This window comes from Macaca thibetana, chromosome 4 (assembly GCF_024542745.1).
Source record: "Macaca thibetana thibetana isolate TM-01 chromosome 4, ASM2454274v1, whole genome shotgun sequence".
Lineage (NCBI taxonomy): Eukaryota > Metazoa > Chordata > Mammalia > Primates > Cercopithecidae > Macaca > Macaca thibetana.
In genome coordinates, this window is record NC_065581.1 from 86,785,285 (window position 1) to 86,811,768 (window position 26,484).

The 26,484-nt window shown below is 44.4% G+C and overlaps 1 protein-coding gene across 2 annotated transcripts in view; it reads right to left on the bottom strand.

Moving 5' to 3' along the window:
- MDN1 (midasin AAA ATPase 1) overlaps positions 1-26,484 on the bottom strand; it is a 186,687-nt gene that overhangs the window by 147,183 nt on the left and 13,020 nt on the right. For both annotated transcript variants that reach the window (XM_050789524.1, XM_050789523.1), the window contains exons 2-8: positions 23,332-23,558; positions 13,239-13,463; positions 12,778-12,885; positions 12,433-12,625; positions 8,854-9,096; positions 8,475-8,606; positions 2,140-2,243 (exon numbers count right to left, since the gene is read on the bottom strand). In XM_050789524.1, coding sequence (XP_050645481.1) covers positions 2,140-2,243; positions 8,475-8,606; positions 8,854-9,096; positions 12,433-12,625; positions 12,778-12,885; positions 13,239-13,463; positions 23,332-23,558 — 1,232 coding nt within the window. The remainder of the gene's footprint in view (positions 1-2,139; positions 2,244-8,474; positions 8,607-8,853; positions 9,097-12,432; positions 12,626-12,777; positions 12,886-13,238; positions 13,464-23,331; positions 23,559-26,484) is intronic.

Genomic DNA, 26,484 nt, shown 5'->3' on the forward strand with positions numbered 1-26,484 from the left:
AGGGCCGGGCGCGGTGGCTCAAGCCTGTAATCCCAGCACTTTGGGAGGCCGAGGCGGGCGGATCACAAGGTCAGGAGATCGAGACCACAGTGAAACCCCGTCTCTACTAAAAATACAAAAAATTAGCCGGGCGCGGTGGCAGGCGCCTGGAGTCCCAGCTACTCAGGAGGCTGAGGCAGGAGAATGGCGGGAACCCGGGAGGCGGAGCTTGCAGTGAGCCGAGATCGCGCCACTGCACTCCAGCCTGGGCAACAGCGTGAGACTCCGTCTCAAAAAAAAAATAAAATAAAAAAAAAATAAAAAAAAAAAAAACAACACTTAGAAGGCCACAGTGGAAGGACTGCTTGAGTCCAGGAGTTCAACACCAGTCTGGGAAATGCAGCAAGATCCCATCTCTTAAAAAAAAAAAAAAAAAAAGTTTTTAGCCAGGCATGGTGGTGCACACCTGTAGTCCTAGCTACTCAAGAGCTGAGGCAGGAGGATCACTTGAGCCCAGGAGTTTGTGGTTACAGTAAGATATGATTAAGCCACTGCATTCCAGCCTGGGTACAAAGCAAAACACTGTCTCTAAAAATGAAATAAATGTTTAAAACAAAGGTAACAGGATTGGGCCGGGCACGGTGGCTCACGCCTGTAATCCCAGCACTTTGGGAGGCCAAGGCAGCAGATCATGAAGTCAGGAGATCGAGACCAGCATGGTCAACATGGTGAAACCCCATTTCTACTAAAAATACAAAAATGAGCCGGGTGTGGTGGCAGGTGCCTGTAATCCGAACTACTTGGGAGGCTGAGGTAGAATTGCTTGAACCCAGGAGGCAGAGGTTGCAATGAGCCAAGATCACACCACTGCACTCCAGCCTGGGCGACAGAACAAGACTCCATCTCAAAAAAAAAAAAAAAGTAACAGGGTTAGCTGGGCACAGAGGCATGTGCCTGTAGTTTCAGCTACTTGTGAGGCTGTGCTGGGAAGACTACCTGAGCATTGAAGTTCAAGAACAGCTTGGGCAACACAGTGAGACCCCATTTCAAGAAAAAAAAAGAGTAATTGGGTCTAGGAAAGTATTCCTTGAGTAATATCGGGTTAGCTCCACACTCCATATAGAAGTGAATGTTTAACTGAGGTAAACACTAATATAATCAATTAACTATAGAATGATGTTAGTTTCACTCATGGGCATTTAAAGACATTGAAGAGGCTGGGCGCGGTGGCTCAAGCCTGTAATCCCAGCACTTTGGGAGGCCGAGGCGGGTGGATCACGAGGTCAGGAGATCGAGACCATCCTGGCTAACATGGTGAAACCCTGTCTCTACTAAAAATACAAAAAACTAGCCGGGCGCGGTGGCGGGTGCCTGTAGTCCCAGCTACTCGGAGGCTGAGGCGGGAGAATGGCGTGAACCCGGGAGGCGGAGCTTGCAGTGAGCTGAGATCGCGCCACTGCACTCCAGCCTGGGTGACAGAGTGAGACTCCGTCTCAAAAAAAAAAAAAAAAAAAAAAAAAAAGACATTGAAGAAGCTGTGCAGGTAGAGACTAGCAGTAAGAAATAAACTACTGCCTTAAGGTAATTTTAAAATGTAGGCAGGAATATATACTAAGCATGCTCGGTTTTCTTGCCTTTGTTCATGCTTATAGCCAATTAATTTTTCAATTGCCTGAAATCTACCTATTATTATCACCATCATGGCTAGCCATTAACTGGGCATTTAATGTGACAGGTCTTTAGTAGGAGTCATTTCACTTATTCTTTACAGTCACCATTTGAAGATGGCATTATTAACCCCATCATAACCAGACAAGGTATACATAGGTACTTAGTACCAGTGTCAGGACTCAAAACCTGGGCTATCTGACAATAACCTCACCTCTGATTATTTTTTAAAACATGAAATAAGGTGAAGTGTTTTAAAATGGTTACTTATTTTTAAGTGGCGGGGGGGAACCTCTTAGTTTACAAATTATCTTCATTAAAAATAATCAGGAATGAGAAGGTTAGACCTGTTACCACTTCCAACTAACCTTGCTCGAAGTAGACCCAAAGAACTCTATTACAGGACTTCTGGCTCAGCAGACTTCTGGCTCAGCATGCAGACTTATGAGTAAGTGGCTCCAGAGTGAAAACAGAAAGGTTACTAGTACATACCTCCTGGTTGCAAAAAACTGAAATCCAGGTGCCACTTTCAGACAGTCCCCTTGGCCAGGAATCAAGAGATCTCCATTCTCCAAGAGAGGGATCAGCACAGAAACCTAAATCAGATAACCGCACTGATAAAGTAAAGCTATTAAGACAGAAGTAATCAAAACAAAACAACCCTCTCTCAAAATGACAGACAGACCCTTAGAGGAAACTTCAGCTCTCATAGCCCAAACTGGAGTCAATATGCAAGCGGGAACGTCTGACTCACCTACACTCCAGCACAATTTATACACTCGACATTCTCGAGTGCCTCCTGTGGATCACAGCCAAGCAAGACACAAGAAGACATAAGAATACAGACAGGACCAAGGCTTTAGAGCCTAGAGGCTGATGGGAGAGGGAAGGCATGCAAATTCCCACACAGCACAATCAGTGTACCCCAGGAGTATACAAAGTCATATATAAAGATAAGAGGGGGTTCTGAATCAGAACAGAATGATTTAGAAGCAGGGCAGTGAAGTCTTCCCAGAGGTAGTGACATTTGCTGAATCTTTAAAGAAGAATGAGCAGAAATTAACCAGGTTTGGTGAAAGAGAAATGGTACGTACACTGCAGGCAGGAGTATGCACGTGCATTTTTTAAAAACTGATAAGCCTAAAAGTCATGGCACAAGAATTCTGTTTTGTTTAGGGTAGAATGTGCATAAGAAGCAGCAGAAAGATGTAAGTCTTACAGATAAATAATAAAAGGCTTCCTGGGCTGAGCTAAGGGCTTTGAACTTTTGCATAAGTGTTATCGAGAGGCTTTTAGGCTGAAAAGAAAAGAAATAATTTCATTTCTTATTTTAGAAAATCAACTGCGTAGCAATTTGGAAAGGAGCTAGCCTGGAGGAAAAACGGTCAAAAAAGACACTATTCAGATAACAAAGGCAAGACAAATAGGTAGTTAAAATAAGCCAGTACAAAGACAATGGGATAAGAACAAATAAAGAGGTAAGGAAACGGCAATAAACGATACGGAGACCAACTGAACGAGAGAGGAGGAAGAGGTGTCTAAGGTTTAGAGTGGTAACTTGTGGAAGAAAAGGTGTTCCCTTCGTTTTCTTTTGCCCACTACAAAGTGGTGGGGTTTTTGTTTGTCTTGAGATGGAGTCTCACTCTGTGGCCCAGGCTGAAGTGAAGTGGTGTGATCTCAGCTCGCTGCAACCTCTGACTCTCGGGTTCAAGCAATCCTCCCACCTCAGCCTCCCAAGTAGCTGGGATTACAAGCATGTGCCACCATGTCTGGTGAATATTTGTATTTTTTTTCTTTTTTTGGTAGAGACAAGGTTTCACCATGTTGACCAGGCTGGTCTCAAACTCCTGACCTCAAGTGATCCGCCCACCTCAGCCTTCCAAAGTGCTGGGATTACAGGCGTGAGCCACCGCACTCAGCCAGCAAAGTGGGTTTTGACCCTAACAATTTATTTTTCTTTTTTTGCCATAATACGTTTTGTTTCTGGTTTCCTTTCTTTGTGCTTAAGAAAAGGCAATTCTTAAAAAAAAAAAAAAAAAAAAAAAAAAAGTCCAATTTGGACATCTTGAACTTGTGCTGGCAATGGACATGCAAGTAGAGATTTTTTTTAAGAATGTGGACTAGCCGGGCACAGTGGCTCACGCCTGTAATCCCAGCACTTTGGGAGGCTGAGGTGGGCAGATCACAAGGTCAGGAGATCGAGACCATCCTGGCTAACACGGTGAAACCCCGTCTCTACTAAAAATACAAAAAATTAGCCGGATGTGGTGGCGGGCACCTGTGGTCCCAGCTACTCAGGAGGCTGAGGCAGGAGAATGGCGTGAACCTGGGAGGCGGAGCTTGCAGTGAGCCGAGATCGCGCCACTGCACTCCAGCCTGGGCAACAGAGCAAGACTCCGTCTCAAAAAAAAAAAAAAAAGAATGTGGACTAGCCCACTTTGCAGACACTGCCAACCCTGGAGCCCCCCTGCCACTAGACACAGTCCACCCCACTATGTTCTTCAATATCACCATGAGGATGAGCCCTTGGGCCACATTTCCTTCGAGCTGTTTGCAGACAAGTTTTGAAAGACAGCAAGAACTTTCATGCTAAGCAATGGAGAGAAAGGATTTGGTTATAAGGGTTCCTGCTTTCACAGAATTATTCCAGGGTTTAAGTGTCAGGGGGGTGATGTCACACCCCATAATGGCACCTGCCCCAAGTCCATCTACAGGGAAAAATTTCATTATAAGAACTTCATCCTGAAGCACAAAGACCCTGGCATCTTGTCCATGGCAAATGCTGGAACCTACACAAATGGTTCCTAGTTTTTCATCTGTAGAGTCAAGACTGTGTGGTTGGATAGTAAGCATGTGGTCTTCAGCAAGGTGAAACAAGGCATGAATATTGTGGAGGCCTTCGAGCGTTTTGGGTCCAGGAATAGCAAGACCAACAAGAAGATCACCACTGCTGACTGGGACAACTAACAAATTTAACCTGTGGGGCCAGGTGCGGTGGCTCATGCCTGTAATGCCAGCACTTTGGGAGGCTGAGGTGGGCAGATCACCTGGGGTAAAGCACTCAAGACCAGCCTGGCCAACAGGTGAAACCCCATCTCTACTAAAAATACAAAAATTAACTGGGTGTGGCAGCACACACCTGTAGTCCCAGCTACTTGGGAGGCTGAAGCCTGAGCCCGGGAGGCAGAGGCTGTGGTGAGCTGAGATCGTGCCACTGCACTCCAACGAGATTCCATCTCAAAAAAAAAAATTGTGTCTTCTCTTAACCATTCCTTCTATAGCCTACAAGAGCACCCTCCACTCCATTTGCTTGCAGTAGGCTATAATTTTTGTGCTCTCACCGCAGTTCTCTGGGTTCCATATTTTCTTATTCCCCTCTACATCTCATTGGATAGCAGAGTTAGGTTTATGGTTATGAAATAAAAACTAAATAACGACAACAAAAAAAAAACAAAGTGTAGACTAGACATATGGATCCAGGAGTTGTGAGTTTATAGAAGTTTCAAAAGAAAAGAAAAAAAAAGTGAGAAGAGTAGAGAGGCAAAGAAGAGGGTTCTAAAATATCAGACATAATTTTTTTAAGCATCATTATTTTATACATGGCTAGGAGCTGAAAGAGAAGCCCAAAATAGGCCGGGCGCGGTGGCTCAAGCCTGTAATCCCAGCACTTTGGGAGGCCAAGGCGGGTGGATCACAAGGTCAGGAGATCGAGACTATCCTGGCTAACATGGTGAAACCCCGTCTCTACTAAAAATACAAAAAACTAGCCGGGCGTGGTGGCGGGCGCCTGTAGTCTCAGCTACTTGGGAGGCTGAGGCGGGAGAATGGCGTGAACCCGGGAGGCGGAGCTTGCAGTGAGCCGAGATCACGCCACTGCACTCCAGCCTGGGAGACACAGCGAGACTCCGTCTCAAAAAAAAAAAAAAAAAAAAGAGAAGCCCAAAATAATATAAGAGCAACTCCAACATACTCCAAAACTTGAATCTAAAGAAAATTATCCTGAATGAGGTCTGTAAAAGCTACTTTAAAATGATAATGGGTCGGCCGGGCGCGGTGGCTCACGCCTGTAATCCCAGCACTTTGGGAGGCCGAGACGGGCGGATCACGAGGTCAGGAGATCGAGACCATCCTGGCTAACCCGGTGAAACCCCGTCTCTACTAAAAAAAATACAAAAACTAGCCGGGCGAGGTGGCGGGCGCCTGTGGTCCCAGCTACTCGGGAGGCTGAGGCAGGAGAATGTCCCGAACCCGGGAGGCGGAGCTTGCAGTGAGCTGAGATCTGGCCACTGCGCTCCAGCCTGGGCGACAGAGCGAGACTCCGTCTCAAAAAATAAATAAATAAATAAATAAAATGATAATGGGTCATCTATGAGCTGAGAAGTTCTGGAAAAAACAAAACAGTAAGAGCATCTGAAAAATCTGCACAATGTGCACAGACATCCATAAACCTACTGACAGCCTGACGCAGTGGCTCATGCCTGTAATCCCAGCACTCTGAGAGGCAGAGGCAGCAGATCACTTGAGGTCAGGAGATGGAAACCAGCCTGGCCAACATGGTGAAACCCCATCGCTACAAAAAAATACAAAAATTAGCCAGACGTGATGGTGTGTGCCTGTAAACCCAGCTACTTGGGAGGCTGAGGCACGAGAATCACTTGAACCCAGGACACAGAGGTTGCAATGAGCCAAGGTCACACCACTGCATTCCAACCTGGGTGACAGAGGGAGACTCTGTCTCAAAAGACAAAAATAAAAATTGGCCGAGCATGGTGGCTCACGCCTGTAATCCTAGCACTTTAAGAGGCCAAGGCAGGCAGATCACTTGGGGTCAGGAATTTTGAGACCAGCCGGGACAACATGGTAAAACCTCGTCTCTACTAAAAGAAATACCGGGCATGGTGGCACATATTGTAATTCCAGCTACTGGGGAGGTTGAGGCGGGAGGATTGCTTGAAACCAAGAGGCAGAGGCTGCAGTGAGCCAAGATCGCACCACTGCACTCCAGGCTGGGCAAGAAGAGCAAGACTCTGTCTCAAAAAGAATAATGATAATTAAAAGTAATAATAAAAAATTAAAATAAGTAAACCTAATGACTTCCCAGATAACCTGGTATCTGAAAAAAACTGCCCAAGACGAAGGGCTCTAAAAAGGAAAAAAACTCAACAAATATTTTTCAACTGCCCTGTAGTTTACACCTCAGTTTTATTTTTAAGTCTCATTGGCAGGAGTTAGCCTTGGCTCTGGGCTTCTTAAAACTGAGTTTCCAGCCCTGTAAAAGTGAACATTAAGACACCAGAACACAGTGATCAAACTGTGAGGCCCTATCTGGGCCAATATACCCAGAACATCTTTACCTCATTATACTCTAAAACACTGATATAACATACACACTTATTTTCAGCTATTCCTTCCCCTTCATCTCTCCCTAAACACACACACACACACACACACACACACACACACTCTCTCTCTCTCTCTCTCTCTCTCTCTCTCTCTCGTTCTCTCATATCCAAGACAGAAAAGTCCATACACAGTTAATTTGAGCGGGTTCACCTTAAAAGAAAATTAAAACCGGCCAGGCGCGGTGGCTCACACCTGTAATCCCAGCAGTTTGGGAGGCCGAGGCGGGCGGATTACCTGAAGTCAGGAGTTCATGACCAGCCTGGCCAACATGGTGAAACCCTGTCTCTACTAAAAATACAAAAATTAGCTGGCCATGGAGGAACATGCATGTAATCCCAGCTACCTGGGAGGCTGAGGAGGCAGGAGAAGTGTTTGAGCCTGGAAGACGGAGGTTGCAGTGAGCCGAGATCTTGCTACTGCACTCCAGCCTGGCCGACAGAGCAAGTCTCTGTCTCACATAAAAAAGAAAAAGAAAAAAGAAAATTAAAACCACCGGGTGCGGCGGCTCACACCTGTAATCCCAGCACTTTGGGAGGCCGAGACGGGTGGATCATGATGTCAGGAGATCGAGACCATCCTGGCTAACACGGTGAAACCCTGTCTCTACTAAAAATACAAAAATTAGCCGGGCGCAGTGGCAGGTGCCTGTAGTCCCAGCTACATGGGAGGCTGAGGCAGGAGAATGGCGTGAACCCGGGAGGCAGAGCTTGCAGTGAGTGGAGATCGCACCACTGCACTCCAGCCTGGGCGACAGAGCGAGACTCCGTCTCAGAAAAAAAAAAAAGAAAAGAAAAGTAAAACCAATCTCAGGAAAAATCTGTCCAAAGGAAGAGTATTTCATCCTGCAATATATTTTTTGTCACTTTTCAGAATACAAAGGCCTCATGGACTGTCTCAATGGCTAATTTCATACATGTAGAAGTGGTCTTTTTACAAACCAAAAAATACATCCAGCATATTTTTCTTAATGAAACAAAGGCAAGCACAGTCTTATTACATCATCTCATCCTTCACTTGTCCTCAGCCCACTGCTCTGCAGCTACCACAGCTAAGAAGCAGGATCTGAAAGTTCTCAATGTACCCGTAACATGGCTGAGATGTTCCAAACCAGACCTATTCTTGGAAAAAGTTGATCTCATATTCAATTAGAGGAGCAAAATACTACTGTGAAACTGGTCACATATTCATCTACTATAGGAAACAGCACAACCAAAATTTTATAGATTCTCTATCAAAAAAGAAACCAGTCAAGTAATTCAGGACCACAAATCAGATCAGGTAAGTAACCATGAAGTACCTGCAACATAGTATGTCTAATCAAATACATTTCTGTTTAAATCATCAACCAGAATCACTATTAACAAAATGCTTTTCCAAGACAGGAAAGTACATTAAGGGACAATGAATTTCCTGAGACGACATACCACGTCTAAGGGGGCATAGTCAATATCCTCCAGAAGGATCCAGTGGCCCATTGTGGCTGCCTGTGTCAGGGTGCCAGGCTGCCACACAAACTCTCCAGGAACATCTGTGCAACGATACATCCCCAAAAGCATCTGAAGAAAGAAGATAAAGTTATTACTGAAAAACCATACCTGTAGTGGCAATGCTACATCCTTTGATTAACTGTTAATCTTCTATATGTAGGTATAAGTAGGTAGGCACTTGAGGTTTATGTAGGTTGGCCCCAACAGTTATAAGCAAGACCAATAACTATTCTTATATTCCCTTAGTAAAAGCAATATTTTAATGCAAATATTTACAAGCATGACAAGCCACCAAAACTTAACATTTCCTTATTACCTTACTGTCAGTCTGATCTCCAAGCTGGACTTTGAGAAGCTGAGGAGGCTTCGTTCTACCTGTCATTGCAGCTAAATATTCAACTAAGGAAGTTTTGCCGCATCCTATTGGTCCTTCCAACAACACAGCATTCTGAGAAGCAACCGCCATAGCCAGGGTCTCAAGATTTTTGCAGACAGACTCAACCAGCACATAAGACCTAAGTGCCAGCTCCTGTTCACGTGAAGAACTCCTATTACCACCCTAAAGGGGCAAGACAAAAGCCATGTCAAGAAGAGTTCTTCCCCCAAGGAACACAAGTTAATTTCTACAGTAAGCCTTCTACTAACCTTACACAAACCTCTGTAAGCAAATTAGTAGTATCAAAACTATAATAACAACAGGTATGTCATCTAAAGATCTCTTCGGCATGGTGACCCATGCCCAGTCTGAGCTACTGAAGTGCTGAGGTGGCAGTATCATTTCATCCCAGGAGTTCAAGGATAGTAAGCCATGATCACACCACTGCACTCCAGCTTGGGTGACACAAAGAGACCCCAACTCTAAAAATAAACAAATTTTTATTTTTAAAAATAAAGCAAGGGGCCAGATGTAGTAGCTCACGCCTATAATACCAGTACTTTGTGAAGCCAAGGCAAGTGGATCACCTGAAGTCAGGAGTTCGAGATCAGCCTGGCCAACGTGATGAAACCCCGTCTCTACTAAAAATACAAAAACATTAGCTGGACGTGGTGGCGCATGCCTGTAATCCCAGCTACTCGGGAAGCTGAGGCTGGAGAATCGCTTGAACCCAGAAGGCAGAGGTTGCAGAGGGCCAAGATCGTGCCACTGCACTCCAGCTGGGCAACAAAAGCGAAACTCAGTCTCAAAAAAAAACAAATAAAAAAAAATAAAAATAAAGCAAGGATCTGATTTTTTTTTCCTTTCCGTTTTATTGGGGGTAAGGGATGCCGTGGGAAGTAGGGAAGCAGAATTTGTTGGCAAATGTAAGAAAGTCTTCCAAAGTTTAAGTAGCCAAAAAAGCTGATGCACAAAGGTGGGGAAGTGCAAACTTCATCTATTACTGTTGGATTTTTCTTTTCTTTCTTTCTCCATATTCTAAGATTTCCCATCTGAGATCACAAATACACACAATACATTTAGGAGACAATCAGAGAAATATAGACACTGAGAGGATATCTTATAATTTTTTTTTTTTTTTCAGGTATAATAACAGTACCAGGGTTATTTTTCAAGTTTGTTTCCTTTAGAGAGAGAGAAATATATATCTATGTGTGTATATATATATCTATATATATATTCAGTATATAACTGAAATATTTTCATATAAAATAGTATGATGCCTGGTATTTGCTTCTAAGTAACATAATGTGAGGAAGTCATGCAAAAATATAAATGAAAGGTAACTGATAATTATTGAATACCCACGTCCATCAGGTCCGCGGGTATTCACTATACCATTCTTTCTACTTTGGAATATGTGTGACATTTTCTGTAACAAAAAGTAAAAAAGAATATTAAAATGCACCCAGTAAGTTTAATGAGAAAGAATTTCAGCTTTGCAAGACGAAAACAGTCAGATGTGGTGGCTGGCTTACACCTGTAATTCCAGCACTTTGGGAGGCTGAGGAGGGAGGATGGCTTGAGACTAGGAGTTCAAGACTAGCCTGGACAACATAGTGAGACTCTGTCGCTATAAAAAATTTAAAAATTAGCCAGGCATGCTGGCATACACCTGTAGTACCAGCTACTCAGGAGGCTGAGGTGGGAGGACCCCTTGAGCCTAGGAGTTTGAAGTTACAGTGAGCTACAATCACAGCACTGCACTCCAGCCTGGGCAACAGAGTGAGACCCCATCTCAAAAAACTAAAAAATTTTTCTAGAGACTGGTTAAATAACAATGTGAACTAATGTGTAAAGTTAAAAATGTTAACATGGTAAATGTTGTATCAAAATTTTTATACTTTTTAAATAATAACAATGCATCCAATATACATAGGGAGAAAAGGGGAATGATTTATAACTTTTAAGGGGTAGTAAGTTCTCAAATATAGCTGGTTACCTAAAAACACGTGAGGACTAAAAGAAATTCAGAGCTGAAAGCTCTTGAACTTTCCTCAGGGCTGTCCCTCTCAAAAATTTAGCAGGCAGGCGCAACTCTACCCTGCACTTCGGCCCCAGGGTCCCCAATGCTAACCAACAGCAGGGCCATTCTAACCAGAATCCTTCCCTATGTTAAAATCCTAATGCCCTAAACATAATCTAGGTTGGGATACTGGTTACAGGATACATGGGATACTGGTTACAAGATAAAGAGGGAGTGGGGAAGGGGACAGGTCTTCACAACTAGAAAAAAACACAAAGAGCTTTGGAAGTACTGGGTGTTTGGTGTTATTTATATGAAGTTTATGAATAATCACTGACTACACTTATGACAATGTGCATTTTCCTATATGTATATTACACTATTTTTTTTTAATACTACTGACCAGAACCCAACTGATGCTTCAAGAAATGACCCAGAACTTATTCCAAGAAGAAAAGTGGGTGGGCTGGGCGCAGTGGCTCACACCTGTAATCTCAGCACTTTGGCAGTCTGAGGCAGGTGGATCACCAGGTCAGGCATTCGAGACCAGGTTGGCCAACAAAGTGAAATTCTGTCTCAACTAAAAATACAAAAAATTAGCCAGGCGTGGTGGGGGGCACCTGTAATCCCAGCTACTTGGGAGGCTGAGGCAGAAGAATCACTTGAACCTGGGGGGTGGAGGTTGCAGCGAGCCGAGGTTATGCCACTGCACTTGCACTCCAGACCATCAGACAAAGTGACAACTGACTGAAGACTGCTATGGAAAAAAGAGACTGGTTCCCAATAGTGCCAGATTTATGATCTATAAGCCTGTTCAAGTATGGTCTCTGGTCTCAAGCCATTCGTGGAAAGAAGTTTGTTGCATATGGCTAGTTCACTAGCTACTGGACTCTCACACAATGAGATAGTTCTGAAAGAAGAGGCTGCTGGGAGTTATCTCTAGACCTAGGCCTGTCTTTGCCACAGAGCAGTCCAAAGGACTCCAGCAAGTAATTCTGCCTTTGAATTACATCAACATAGGATCCTAACGTGCTACAGAACTTCACAGTTTTTGCAGTAAGCAAACAAGAAAATATATGGATGAGCTCTGCTCAAGTTAAAGGCATCACATAGGCACCATTAGTTTCTAATGTCATATTAAACAGGGACAGGCTGAGTGCAGTGGCTCACGCCTGTAATCCCAACACTTTGGGAGGCTGAGGTGGCATGATCCCTTGAGGCCAGGGGTTCCAGACTGGCACAGACAACATAGTGAGACCCTGTCTCTATAATTTAAAAAATTAACAAAAAATAAAAACAGGAACAGTGGGAATATCAGGGAAAAGCCCAAGATTAATTTCTTTTTAATTTCTCCCTGAATACTTCCAAAAATGGAGTAGCAATTTAACAAATTAATTTAGCTCACACCTGGTACATAGAGCCCAGCCAAAGACAGAGCACACTCAGTGTTTAGTAGGAGGAAGGGGACATACCCCCTACTGATACCAACATACCAGCTCTCCAGGGGCTGGCGGCTGCCCAGGCAGTACCACACCACAAACAGCTGTCACCCTAGGGGAGAGGTCAGACGAAACAAGGTGTCCCTGTAAGTACTGCAGCTCCTTCTCCTTACACCAAAGGGAGGCTTCTGGATTGGCCAAAACCAAGGCCTTCTCCAAATCCTGCAACTGGGCCTCTTCTAACAACCTAAGAGAAAGGAGAGTCTCGTCAATTACCTTATCACTCAGAAGTGAGACAGCAAGACCTGCAGTCACCTCTGGCCTGTCGCCCCAAGAAAAAACAAAAAATAAAAAATAAAGAAATGCTATAGCAATATCTCCATGAAGGTTCCGGCTTACCTCAACCTGAAATGGATCAATTCATCACTATTAAATATCTTCTTAAGAAATGATAACTTGTGCTCTTCATTCATACAGGTGACCAAAGCAAGACAATTGGCTGTATACCTAGGGAAAAAGAAAGTATGTAAATTCAGTTTTTCTACAGTTAATTATAAAGAATAAAATTCACTAGCCAACTCAACACTAGAAAAGGAAATCTCCATTATTACAACACAATTAAGAAGAGAAAATACAAATCAGGCACAATGGATTTACTTGATGGAACATGAAAAAGGTGAGACTCCATATCATCTCATTTTCCTCTGCAATGACACATGATTAAAGAAAGTAAAACCCCAAAAGCCACAAGAACAAAATTAACGAAGTTTAAATGGTTTCCTTTCCCTTGAGACACACACAACTCCACACATGCCCTGTACCATCCCCACACTAGAAGTGCAAAAAAAACAGCTACGCACCAGCGAACCAAGGTGTCATGGCTTCTGAGGAGAGGGACACACACACTCCAGTCCCAGAGCTCCCGGAACACAGACTGCTCCTGCTGCAGAAACTTGTAGGCTGCTTCCATTAGGTCCCGGAGCTTCATCCTCCTACGTCCATAGCGGACTGGATTAGCATCTGAACTCTCCAGGAATAGTCTTTGAAAGACTGGGGATGTGTCCTTGAAATACCTCAGGGCAAACCTTCAAACACAAAGAATACAGACATCCCCAACTTAACAATGGTTGGACTTAATTTTTCTGCTTTTTAATAGTTTATCACAGTATTAAATGCATTTTCAACTTAAGCTATTTTCAACAAGGAGTATCTATATTTTCATTGATTGCTGAGAATATCATAGAACACATCTGTCTACTTTGACCAAACCACAGAACAGAACTCCCAAAGGTCTGAGAAAGCAGGGGAATGAATGCTGAAGCTACCTAGTCCTAAAATTGTATCCTGTTCAATTTCAGGAACCAGGACAACAGCATGAGATAATTCTGACTAAGAGGATACAAAAATCTAAAGTAATTACCTACAAAAGTAGGGGGTACTTAAAGTGTTTACAACCGAAAAGGCACTCATTTCCAACAAACATTTATTCAGTTCTATGAGCCAAATACCGTGTTAACAACTGGGATTCAAAACCAAAGAGATACTTTTCTTGAGGAGTTTGCTGCCTAGTAAGGAAGACAGCCACTTTTAGAAACACTAAGAGACACACACACACACACACACACACACACGAGTCAACTGAATCTGGGGAGAATCAAGAAGAGATGCTTAAGTTACACCTTAATGAATGAAGAGGACAAGCCTGGGCAACATAGTGAGACCTCATTCCTACGAAAAATAAAAAAAAAAATTAGCGGGGTATAGTGGAGCCTGAAGCCTATTCAGGAGCCTGAAGCTGGAAGATCATTTGCCAGGTTCAAGGTTACAATGAACTATGAAGGTGCCACTGCATTCCAGCCTGGATGACAGAGCAAGACCTTGTCTCAAAATAAGTAAATGAACTGCAAACCCTTTGCTAGATTAACTAAGATAAAAAAGATTCGAATGAACTAAAATCAGAAATAAAAGACTGGGTGTGGTGGCTCACACCTGTAATTCCAGCACTTTGGGAGGCTGAGGTGGGTGGATCACCTGAGGTCAGGAGTTCTAGACAGCTGGACCAATATGGTGAAACCCATCTATACTAAAAACACAGAATTAGCCGGGCGTGGTGGTGGCGCATGCCTGTAATTCCAGCTATTTGGGACGTTGAAGCAGGAGAATCGCCTGAACCCAGGAAAGGGAGGTTGCAGTGAGGTAAGATCACACCACTGCACTCAAGCCTGGGCGACACAAGAGGGGACATTATATTATATAACCAATGCCATGGAAATAAAAAATATTATTAAAACTTTGAACAAGGCCAGGCACAGTGGCTCACACCTGAAATCCCAGCACTTTGGGAGGCTGAGGTGGGAGGATCACTTTAGGTAAGGAGTTCAAGACCTGCCTGGCCAACATGGTAAAACTCCGTCTCTACTAAAAACACAAAATTAGCCGGGTGTGGTGGTGCATGCCTGTAATCCCAGCTACTCAGGAGGCTGAGGCAGGAGAATCACTTGAGCCTGAGACGGAGGTTACAGTGAGCCGAGATCATGCCACTGCACTCCAGCCTGGGCGACAAGAGTAAAACTCTGTCTCAAAAAAAACTTCGAACATTATAAAGATATGGAAAATATGTACAGATCACTAAGTAACTAGTAAGCAGATTTAGTCAGTAATCAAAAACTTCCCATCAAAGAAAAGCCTAGACTGCACTAGAGAAAAGCTTGATGAGTACACTAGGGAATTCTACCAAACACTGAAAGAATAATTAACACTAATCCTAATGAACCTTAATGTAATCGGGTAGACTTCGAGTAGGCTCATCAATTGTAAAAAATGCACAAGTCTGATGGGAGATGCTGATAATGGGGAGGCTATGCATGTGTGTGTGGGTACAGTGTGTATATGGGAAATCTCTGTACCTTCCTCTCAATTTTGCTGTGAGCCTAAAATGGCTCTAAATTAAGTATTAAAAAATAAAAATAATTAGCATGCATTAAATGTTTGTTTTTAATTTTATAAAAATTTCTGGGCTGGGTGCAGTGGCTCACACCTGTAATCCCAGCACTTTGGGAGGCTAAGGCAGATGGATCACCTGAGGTCAGGAGTTCGAGACCAGCCTGACCGACATGGAGAAACCCCATGTCTACTAAAAATACAAAATTAGCCAGGCGTGGTGACGCAAGCCTGTAATCCCAGCTACTCGGGAGGCTGAGGCAGAAGAATTGCTTCGACCTGGGAGGCGAAGGTTGCGATGAGCTGAGATGGCACCATTGCACTCCAGCATGGGCAATGAGAGTGAAATTCCATCTCAACAACAACAAAAAAAATTTCTGGTCAGGCGAAGTGGCTCACGCCTGTAATCCCAGCACTTTGGGAGGCCAAGGCAAGCGGATCACAAGGTCAAGAGATCGAGACAATCCTGGCCAATGTGGTAAAACCCCGTCTCTACTAAAAATACAAAAATTAGCTGGGTGTGGTGGCACAGGCCTGTAGTCCTAGCTAACTGGGAGGCTGAGGCAGGAGAATCGCTTGAACCCGGGAGGGAGGCAGAGGTTGCAGTGAGCCAAGATCACGCCACTACACTCCAGCCTGGCGACAGAGCGAGACTCCACCTTAAAAAAAAAAATTCTATCTTAAAAAATCGTGTACAAATGTTCAAAAATGGACTGTGGTCGGTGGCTGTGTTGTTTCCTGATAAAGGTACGTGGTTGTTGGCCGCAACCTCTGGGCTGGGATGATTCACATTCCTAGTGGAGGCAGGGGAACCCAGCTGGAGCTGTGGCCAGTACAGTAGTAGCAGTTGGACTGATTTGCTGCCATGGGATTCGTAGGCCATTATGTTTTGCAAGCCATGAAGCATATGGAACTTCAAGTAAAACCTCAAGTTTTTCAAAGTCTACCAAAATCTGCCTTCAGTGGTGGCTATTACGGGGTGGGTTTGAATTAAAAATGACAAAACAGAAGGCAGCATCAATACTAGGTCTAAGGCCTACTGCCAATATGAGATGCTCATTAATGAATGATGCTCTTAATCCAAGTAAAAGAGGATCTCCCTACACACCACCCAAAAGCAGAGAAGCTAAAGATTTACTAGAAAGTCGGCCGGGCATGGTGGCTCACGCCTGTAATCCCAGCACTTTGGGAGGCTGAGGCAGGTGGATCATGAGGTCAGGAGATCGAGACCATCCTGGCTAACATGGTGAAACCCCGTCTCTACTAAAAATACAAAAAAAAAATTAGCTGGGTATGATGGCAGGTGCCTGTAGTCCCAGCTACTCGGGAGACTGAGGCAGGAGAATGACATGAACCCAGGAGGCGGAGCTTGCAGTGAGCCAAGATAGCACCACTGCACTCCAGCCTGGGCGACAGAGAGAGACTCCATCTCAAAAAAAAAAAAAGGAAGATTTACTAGAAAGTCAAATTAAAAAGTGAAGTAGGCTGGGTGCAGCGGCTCATGCCTGTAATCTCAGCACTTTAAGAGGCCAAGACAGGTGGATCACCTGAGGTTGGGAGTTCGAGACCAGCCTGACCAACATGGAGAAACCCCATCTCTACTAAAAAAACAAAATTAGCCATATGTGGTGGTGATCCCACCTACTTGGGAGGCTGAGGCAGGAGAATCACTTGAACCTGGGAGGCGGAGGTTGCGGTGAGCCTAGATGGCGCCATTACACTCCGGCCCAGGTAATAAGAGCGAAACTCCGTCTCAAAAAAAAAAAGTGAAGCAAATTTATAATTTTTTTTTTTTTTTGAGATGGAGTCTTGCTCTGTCGCCCAGGCTGGAGTGCAGTGGCCAGATCTCAGCTCACTGCAAGCTCCGCCTCCCGGGTTTACGCCATTCTCCTGCCTCAGCCTCCCGAGTAGCTGGGACTACAGGTGCCCGCAACCTCACCCGGCTAGTTTTTTTTGTATTTTTTTAGTAGAGATGGGGTTTCACCGGATTAGCCAGGATGGTCTCGATCTCCTGACCTTGTGATCCGCCCGTCTCGGCCTCCCAAAGTGCTGGGATTACAGGCTTGAGCCACCGCGCCTGGCCTGTATGATGAATTTTAAGTTCATATTAGTTTATGTATGAGTAGCAAGTTTTTATAACAAAATGCCTGAGTTAAAATTTTTGAAAATAATTTAGCACGAGCTAAAAATAAAAAATAAAAGCAATTGACTGTAGTGATGACTGCATATATTGATGAAAATACTAAAACCACTGAATTGTACTTTTATAATATAGAAACTATCTCAATAAAGCCATATTTAAAATGCGTGCATATTAATGTACTTGTGTGTATACTGTGATGTGTGCAAGAGTGAGGAAAGACATTGGGGAGAAAACATACCAAAATATTAATACCAGCTATCTTTGGAGGGTATGGTTTCAGGGTGGAGAAGACCTTTAGCTTCCTACCATTCTGTATTGTTTGTTTTTTTTTGTTTTTTTTGTTTTTTTGAGACGGAGTCTCGCTTTGTCGCCCAGCCTGGAGTACAGTGGCCGGATCTCAGCTCACTGCAAGCTCCGCCTCCTGGGTTTACGCCATTCTCCTGCCTCAGCCTCCTGAGTAGCTGGGACTACAGGGGCCTGCCACCTCGCCCGGCTAGTTTTTTGTATTTTTTAGTAGAGACAGGGTTTCACCATATTAGCCAGGATGGTCTCGATCTCCTGACCTCGTGATCCACCTGTCTCAGCCTCCCAAAGTGCTGGGATTACAGGCTTGAGCCACCGCGCCCGGCCCCATTCTGTATTGTTGAATGTTATTTGAATATATCACTTCTGGAACTAAAAGAAGAAAAGGGGAAATAGGTATTATACTACTAGGACATTATTTTCCTCACAGGGATACAGTGAGAATAAAGTAGTTCTTGGAGAGGAAGAAAAGTCTAAAAACAAACAAGATGTTACCTTTAAGCATTTCTAGATACAGTTTTTAACTAAAACGTGTAAGAGCAGAACTATTTTGGTCCCTCATTCTGCTGTATGGCTGCATGACTGGTCACGTAGATACAGTACCTTACACACGGACTATGTCTTTGAAAAGACGGGCGCGGTGGCTCAAGCCTGTAATCCCAGCACTTTGGGAGGCCGAGACGGGCGGATCACGAAGTCAGGAGATCGAGACCATCCTGGCCGACACGGTGAAACCCCGTCTCTACTAAAAAATACAAAAAACTAGCCAGGCGAGGTGGCGGGCGCCTGTAGTCCCAGCTACTCGGGAGGCTGAGGCAGGAGAATGGCGTGAACCCGGGAGGCGGAGCTTGCAGTGAGCTGAGATCCGGCCACTGCACTCCAGCCCGGGCGACAGAGCGAGACTCCGTCTCAAAAAAAAAAAAAAAAAAAAAAAAAGAAAGTACATGCTCCAGCACAACAATCCATCTGCTATTCTTCATAAAGGCTGTGACTGGGCCCACCCACTATTGCTCTTACCAATCAAAAGACAGACAGCACTGATGTGGGACACGTGCCCAGCACAAACCAGCAACACATGCAAAACTGAAACCAAGAAATTAATCTAAAACGCAATCCAAATAAACTGTACACTTAAAAATAGTAAAGTTTAAGGCCGGGCGCGGTGGCTCAAGCCTGTAATCCCAGCACTTTGGGAGGCCGAGGCGGGCAGATCACAAGGTCAGGAGATCGAGACCACAGTGAAACCCCGTCTCTACTAAAAATACAAAAAATTAGCCGGGCGCGGTGGCGGGCGCCTGTAGTCCTAGCTACTCAGGAGGCTGAGGCAGGAGAATGGCGTGAACCCAGGAGGCGGAGCTTGCAGTGAGCCGAGATCGCGCCACTGCACTCCAGCCTGGGCAACAGCGTGAGACTTCGTCTCAAAAAAAAAAAAAAAAAAAAAAAAAAAAAAAAAAAAATAGTAAAGTTGGACCAGGGGCAGTGGCTCACACCTGCAATTCCAACACTTTGGGAGGCCGATGCGGGTGGATCACCTAAGGTCAGGAGTTCAAGACCAGCCTGGCCAATATGGTGAAATCCCCACCTCTACTAAAAATACAAAATTAGCCAGGTGTGGTGGCACATGCCCATGATGCCAGCTACTTTGGAGGCTGAGGCAGGAGAATCACTTGAACCTGGAAGGTGGAAATTGCAGTGAGCCATTGCATTCCAGCCTGGACAACAAGAACGAAACTCCGTCTCCAAAAAAAAAAAATAGTAAAGGTGATCAATTTTATGCATTTTCCTACCACAACGGGAAAAAAGTGTATACACATTTTTAAGAATGAAACTTAAATTTTGTTAAAAACTTGAGCTTATTTGTGATATATGTTTAGTTTTCAATCTGGTTCCAGGACAGAGCTCCAGGAATTGTAATTGCCAATGCAGTAAGAGCTATTCTTTCCTTATTCAACCCCCTTTCAATCACACCTGAGTTTATGTTAATGAGGTGACAATGGGAAAGTCCCTAAGGAGCAGGGAGGGCGGTGGGGGGGGGGAGGGCCACAGGTTGGTTGCCAGGAGAACCAACCAAGTGATAATAGAGTTAAAACTTTCAGCCCAACTGCCAGAGAAGAGAGAGGGGATGAAGGTTAAGATGATCTCCAATGGTCAAAGATATAATCAATGCCGGGCGCAGTGGCTCACGCCTGTAATCCCAGCACTTTGGGAGGCTGAGGCGGGTGGATCGTCTGAGGTCGGGAGTTTGAGACCAGCCTGGCCAACATGGTGAAATCTTGTTTCTAAAAAATACAAAATTAGCTGGGCCTGGTGGCATATGCCTGTAATCCCTGCTACTAGGGAAGCTGAGGCAGGAGAATTGCTTGAACCTGGGAGGCGGAGGTTGCGGTGAGCCGAGATCGTGCCATTGCACTCCAGCCTGGGCAACGAGAGTGAAACTCCGCCTCAAAAAAAAAAAAAAAAAAAAAAAAAAAAAGATAATCAATCATGCCTTCCTAATGAAATATCCATTAAAAAAAACAAAAAAACCCAAGTCGGGTGCAGTGGCTCACATCTGTAATCCCAGCACTTTAGAAGGCCTAGGCGGGCGGATCACCTGAGGTCAGGAGTTTGAAACCAGTCTGACCAACATGGAGAAACCCCGTTCTACTAAAACTACAAAATTAGCCAGGCATGGTGGCACATGCCTGTAATCCCAGCTACTCGGGAGGCTGAGGGAGGAGAATCACTTGAACCTGGGAGGCGGAGGTTGCGGTGACATGAGATGGCGCCACTGAAGTCCAGCCTGAGCAACAAGAGCGAAACTCCGTCTCAAAACAACAACAACAACAAAAATAAATGGGGTCCCGAGAGCTTTCAGGGTAGTAAACAAATGGAGGTGCTGAGAGGGTGCTGCAGCTGGCGGGGGGCATAGATGCTTACTGTCCCCTTCCCCCATGCCTTGTCCTGTGCATCTAACTGGCTCTTCCTGAGTCGTATCCTTTTCTAATACACTTATAATCTGGTAAAGAAACTGTTTTCCTGAGTTCTGTGAGCCATTTTAGCAAATAATCAAACCTGAAGAGGTAGGTCAAGGAAGTCTCTGATTTATAGCCTTTTGGTCAGATGCATATATGATAACCTAGACTTGAGATTCTTGTCTAGAGAGGGGGTGTGCAGGGGAGGAATGGTGAGATACTCTTGTGGGACTGAATCCTTAACCTGTGGGGTCAGTACTAACTCCAGATAGATAATCTCAGAGTTGAACTGAATTGTAGGCTACCAAACCGGTGTCAGACAATTGATAGATACAGGTAAAAAGTCACACATCTGGTGTTAGAAGTGATGTGTTCTGCAAATGTAGAGGAAAAGGAACTGTATTTTCTTCTTTACTAGTCCAGGATACTTCTGTGTACTGCAGACACGATTCATAGCAGGTGCTGGTCAAGTCAGTATAGGTAAAATTTAGAAATAATGTTACACTCTGACATAACATTAAAGGAAAATAATCTCTGGGTGTGGTAGCTCATGCCTGTAATCCCAGCACTTTGGGAGGCCGAGGCAGGCAGATCACTTGAGGCCAGGAGTTCAAGACTGGCCTGGACAACATGGTGAAAACCCAAAAAAATACAAAAGTTAGGCCAGGCACAGTGGCTTACACCTATAATCCCAGCAATTTGGGAGGCCGAGGTAGGCAGATCGCGAAGTCAGGAGTTCAAGACCAGCCTGGCCAACATAGTGAAACCCCATCTCTACTAAAAATACAAATATTAGCCAGGTGCGGTGGCACGCACCTGTAGTCCCAGCTACTTGGAGTGGGGGTGAGGTGGGAGAATCGCTTAACCCGGGAGGCAGAGGTTGCAGTGAGCCAAGACCACACCACTGCACTCCAGCCTAGGTGACAGAGTGAGACTTGGTCTCAAAAAAACAAAACAAAAGAAAACACAAAAATTAGCGGGGCGTGATGGTGGGACAATCACTTGAACCGGGAGGCGGAGGTTGCAATGAGCCAAGATTGTGCCACTGCACTCCAAACTGGGTGACAGAGTGAGACCCTGTCTCAGAAAAAAAAAAATCAGCCAAGTATAGTGATGTGCATCTGTAGTCCCAGCTATTCAGGAGACTGAGGCACGAGAATCACTTGAACCCAGGAGGAGGAGGTTGCAGTGAGGCGAGATCGTGCCACTGCACTCCAGCCTGGGCGACAGAGTGAGACTGCTTCAAAAAGAAAAAAAAAGAAAATAATCAACACCTATTGTGTCATTCTAACCTTCTGAAACTGTCTCCAAAGCTATAGCTGAGGGAATTTGGGAGCACAAGTTTAATCAAGGTGAAAAGAAAGCAAGGAACAAATTGCATAATTTTTTATAAGAAAGAACTTTGATACCTGACATATCAAAATAGAGAAAGCCAGGAATGTTCTCAGAGTCCTGATCTTTACTTGGCTGTATATTTTCTAGTTCCATTAAACCAGGTCCATTTTTTCCTCATCCCCTTTTAGAAAAACTCATACCAACAGTGTTCTCCCCCCAAGTCTTCGTTTCTTATTTCCTCATTCAAGGACCAGATTAGATATCATACTTCCAAGAAAGCCAAAGTGTATTTATTGTACTGATGAAGACTAATAAATAAAACATTGGATATAAAAAACGTCCTGTTGGCCGGGCACAGTAGCTCACACCTGTAATCCCAGCACTTTGGGAGGCTGAGGCAGGCAGATCACGAGGTCAAGAGATTGAGACCATCCTGGCCAACATGGTGAAACCCCGTCTCTACTAAAAATACAAAAATCAGCTGGGCGTGGTGGCGTGCGCCCGTAGTCCTGGCTACTTAGGAGGCTGAGGCAGGATAATCAGTTGAACCCAGGAGGGAGGTGGAGGTTGCAGTGAGCAGAGGTCATGCCACTGCACTCCAGCCTGGTGACAGAGCGGGACTCCGTCTCAAAAAAAAAAAAAAAAAAAAAAAAAAAGAAGAAAGAAATGTCCTATTAGTATACAGAATATTAATCATTTTTAGAGCGATAGCTTAAAAAATCTTCTCAATTTAAAAACCCCTGACACTCAGTTTTGCTGCCTCTTTTGACTACGCCTCACAAACCATATTTTACTATCACTTTAAAAGTCACATTAAAACCCAGCTCTAACACAGCTCTTAGTACACTAATTCAGATAAATTCATAGAATTTGGAAGGGATACTACAGCTCTTCTAATCCACTCCTTCAGCTGCTCTAATAAGCAAGGAATCTTTCCCATTAGAGGTGGATGCTATAAGAATCTCAGTTAAACCTCATTTACTCCACTGTATATGCATGTCTTGCCACATGATACAATCCTTGAGAGTATTGGGGACATATCCTGACCATCTTTCCAGGTCTGTTCTGATGGCCAAGATTTAAGAGAAAACTAGTAAATGCTCACTAAACTGAGCTGGATAAATGGATTCTGCTGTGACTCTTTTTATAAAACAATACTATTTATCTCTCTTCTTTCTGTATTTGTTTTCCCTTTTCAGCTCAGACTCCCTTACATCCCAGGAGACAGTAGGTTCTATCACCTGAAGGAGAAATGTGAATAATAAAATTGCTACTCACGGGAGGACATCAGGATGGTTACCGATGAGTTTGCTCATCGACACACAGAGCCGTTCATGCAGATCATGGTTGATTTGGCCTCCAGCTTTAATGGCTTCGGCATTCCTTTCCAGCAAATCCAAAAGGAGAGGGCGAAGGTGGCGACCAACCAGCACAGTACAGTCCTTATCCAAGAGCAACTGTGCTAAGGTACTCAGGACACACTGGCGATCTTGATATGTCCACACCTGAAAAAGGCAAAACAAAACATCTTTCTTTTTTTTTTTTTTGGAGACAGAGTCTTGCTCCATCTCCCAGGCTGAAGTGCAGTGGCGCAATTTCGGCTCACTGCAACCTCCGCCTCCCAGGTTCAAGCGATTCTCAGGCCTTAGCCTCCCATGAGTAGCTGGGATTACAGGCACCTACCACATCAGGCTAAGTTTTGTATTTTTTTTTTTTCTTTTTTTAGTAAAGATGAGGGTTTCACCATGTTGGCCAGGCTGGTCTCGAACTCCTGACCACAGGTGATCCAACTGCCTCAGCCTCGCAAAGTGCTGGGATTACAGGCATAAGTCACCATGCCTAGCCCAAAATGTCTATATAAATAATACTCATCTGCACTGTTGTAGAAAAGCAGAGAAGAGTCCTGGGTTGGAACTAAAATGTCCAATTTCCAGACTTCATAAGTGAGATTCTATTATAAAATACTGTAGAAATTTTTTCAGTAGAGGATTAGAGTTAATATAAAGGTTGTTACAAATAAGTTTCAGTACACTGGAGTTTGAGGTACAGGAACTAATACCCGGATTCCATTTAAAAGCTACACTTCTCTGAAAAAGAATCTGTACGCTGGGGTTTCAACAATCTCCAGGGAATCCAAAACCCCAAACTTCCCCCAGCTCTTTTAACTCTTGAAGAAAAAAATGGAATTCTGCAGTTAGTAGACAAAACTTACAACTCCTGAGGAAAGGACAGAGGTAAAAAATTAACTCCTGGGAGTGAATGAGGATATCCCTATCAAGCTGATCAAGGCATCAGCCTCTAACAAACAAACAAAAAACAGATCCAAAGTAGACAGCAACACTTTGATATGGGAGATGAAATAGAAAACAAAATTCTAGTGCCCGGGTTCAGAATGTAGGTAAGCATAGAAAGGAAAACTGAAAACTGTATAAAAGGCATTATATTGCTAGTGTATATACAGGTTCGCACAACCCTTTCTGCTCAGCAATGTAACAGCACTTTTAAAATGGGGACATGCCCTTTGACCTTACAAGTCTCAAGCTATGAGTTTCTCCTAAAAAGTTTCACCCCAGGCCATATGTGGTGGCTCATGCTTGTCATCTCAGCACTTTGGAAGGCTGAAGCGGACAGATCCCTTAAGCCGACGAGTTCAAGACCAGCCTGGACAACATGGTGAAACCCCATCGCTACAAAAAGTACAAAAATTAGCCAGGCTTGGTGGCACGCGCCTGCAGTCCCAGCTCCTCAGGTGGCTGAAGTGGGAGGACTGCTTGAGCCTGGGAGGTGGAGGATGCAGTGAGCTGAGATCATGCCACTGCACTCCAGCCTGGGTGACACAGTTAAGGCCCTGTCTCCAAAAAAAAAAAAAAAAAAGGAAAAAAGGAGGAGGAGGAGGCTCACCCTAGTCACCTATATAAGTGCACCTTGAACACAACCTAAATGTCATACAAAAAATGTAACGAGTTTTGCCAAAATTATCACCCAGAAAGTCACCTTAACCTGAGCTCTTACAAAGTCTTCCAATTATAGAGCATTCTCTCATGAAAACATTTGATTCTGATCAAAGCACTGATTAGGGAAAAATGTTACCTTGAAACAATTTGTCAGTCTTAGTTCTGTCCTTTATAGGAGGCTAACTGAAGGATTCCATAAAAATGGAGGAAAAGAAATTTAACAGATTTGGTCATGATAGATAGGAGCAAAACCTCACATTTTCTTTGTTTTTTTTTTTTTTTTTTTGAGACGGAGTCTCGCTCTGTCGCCCAGGCTGGAGTGCAGTGGCCAGATCTCAGCTCACTGCAAGCTCCGCCTCCCGAGTTCACGCCATTCTCCTGCCTCAGCCTCCCGAGTAGCTGGGACTACAGGCGCCCGCCACCTCGCCCGGCTAGTTTTTTGTAGTTTTAGTAGAGACGGGGTTTCACTGTGTTCACCAGGATGGTCTCGGTCTCCTGACCTCGTGATCCACCCGTCTCGGCCTCCCAAAGTGCTGGGATTACAGGCTTGAGCCACCGCACCCGGCCAAAACCTCACATTTTCAAGTGCTGCATTTCCGCATAAACAAGCCCTCTAAAGATACCTTTTTTTTTTTTTTTTTTTTTTTTTTTTTTTTGAGACAAGGTCTTGGTCTGTTGCCCGGACTGAAGTACAGTGGTAAAATCACAGCTCACTGCAGGCGCACTCTCCCAAGCTCAAGCAATCCTCCCAGTTGAGCCCCCTAAGTAGCTGGGATTACAGGTGTGCGCCACCACGCCCAGCTGGTATTTTTTAATTTTGTAGAGAGGGGGGTCTCACTATGTTGCCCAGGCTAATCTCAAACTCCTGAGCTCAATCCTCCTGCCTTGCCCTCTCAAAGTGCTGCGATTACAGGTGTGAGCCACTGTGCTCGGCCCCATTTTTTAAATAATAAAGTAAGTTACATTGCAGAGGAAAGAAACATATCCAAAGAAAACTGGTCAGGCATGGTGGTACTTTGGGAGGCCAATGTGAGATGATCACTTGAGGCCAGGAGTTTGAGACCAACCTGGGCAATGTGGCAAGATGTCATCTCTTCAAAAAAATATAAATAAATAAATAATTAGCTGGTGTGACCAGGAGCGGTGGCTCACACCTGTAAACCTAGCACTTTAGGAGGCAGAGGAGGGTGGATCACTTGAGGTCAGGAGTTTGAGACCAGCCTGGCCAACACGGTGAAACTTTGTCTCTACTAAAAACACAAAAAATTAGCCAGGTGTGGTGGCAGGTGTCTGTAATCCCAGCTACTTGGGAGGCTGGGGCAGGAAAATGGCTTGAACCCAGGAGGCAGAGGTTGCAGTGAACTGAGAACGCGCCACTACACTCCAGCTCCGGCAACAGAAGACCAAGACTCCATCTCAATAAAAAAAAATTTTTAATTAATTTTTTTTCTTAATCAGCTGGTGACGATGTGCATCT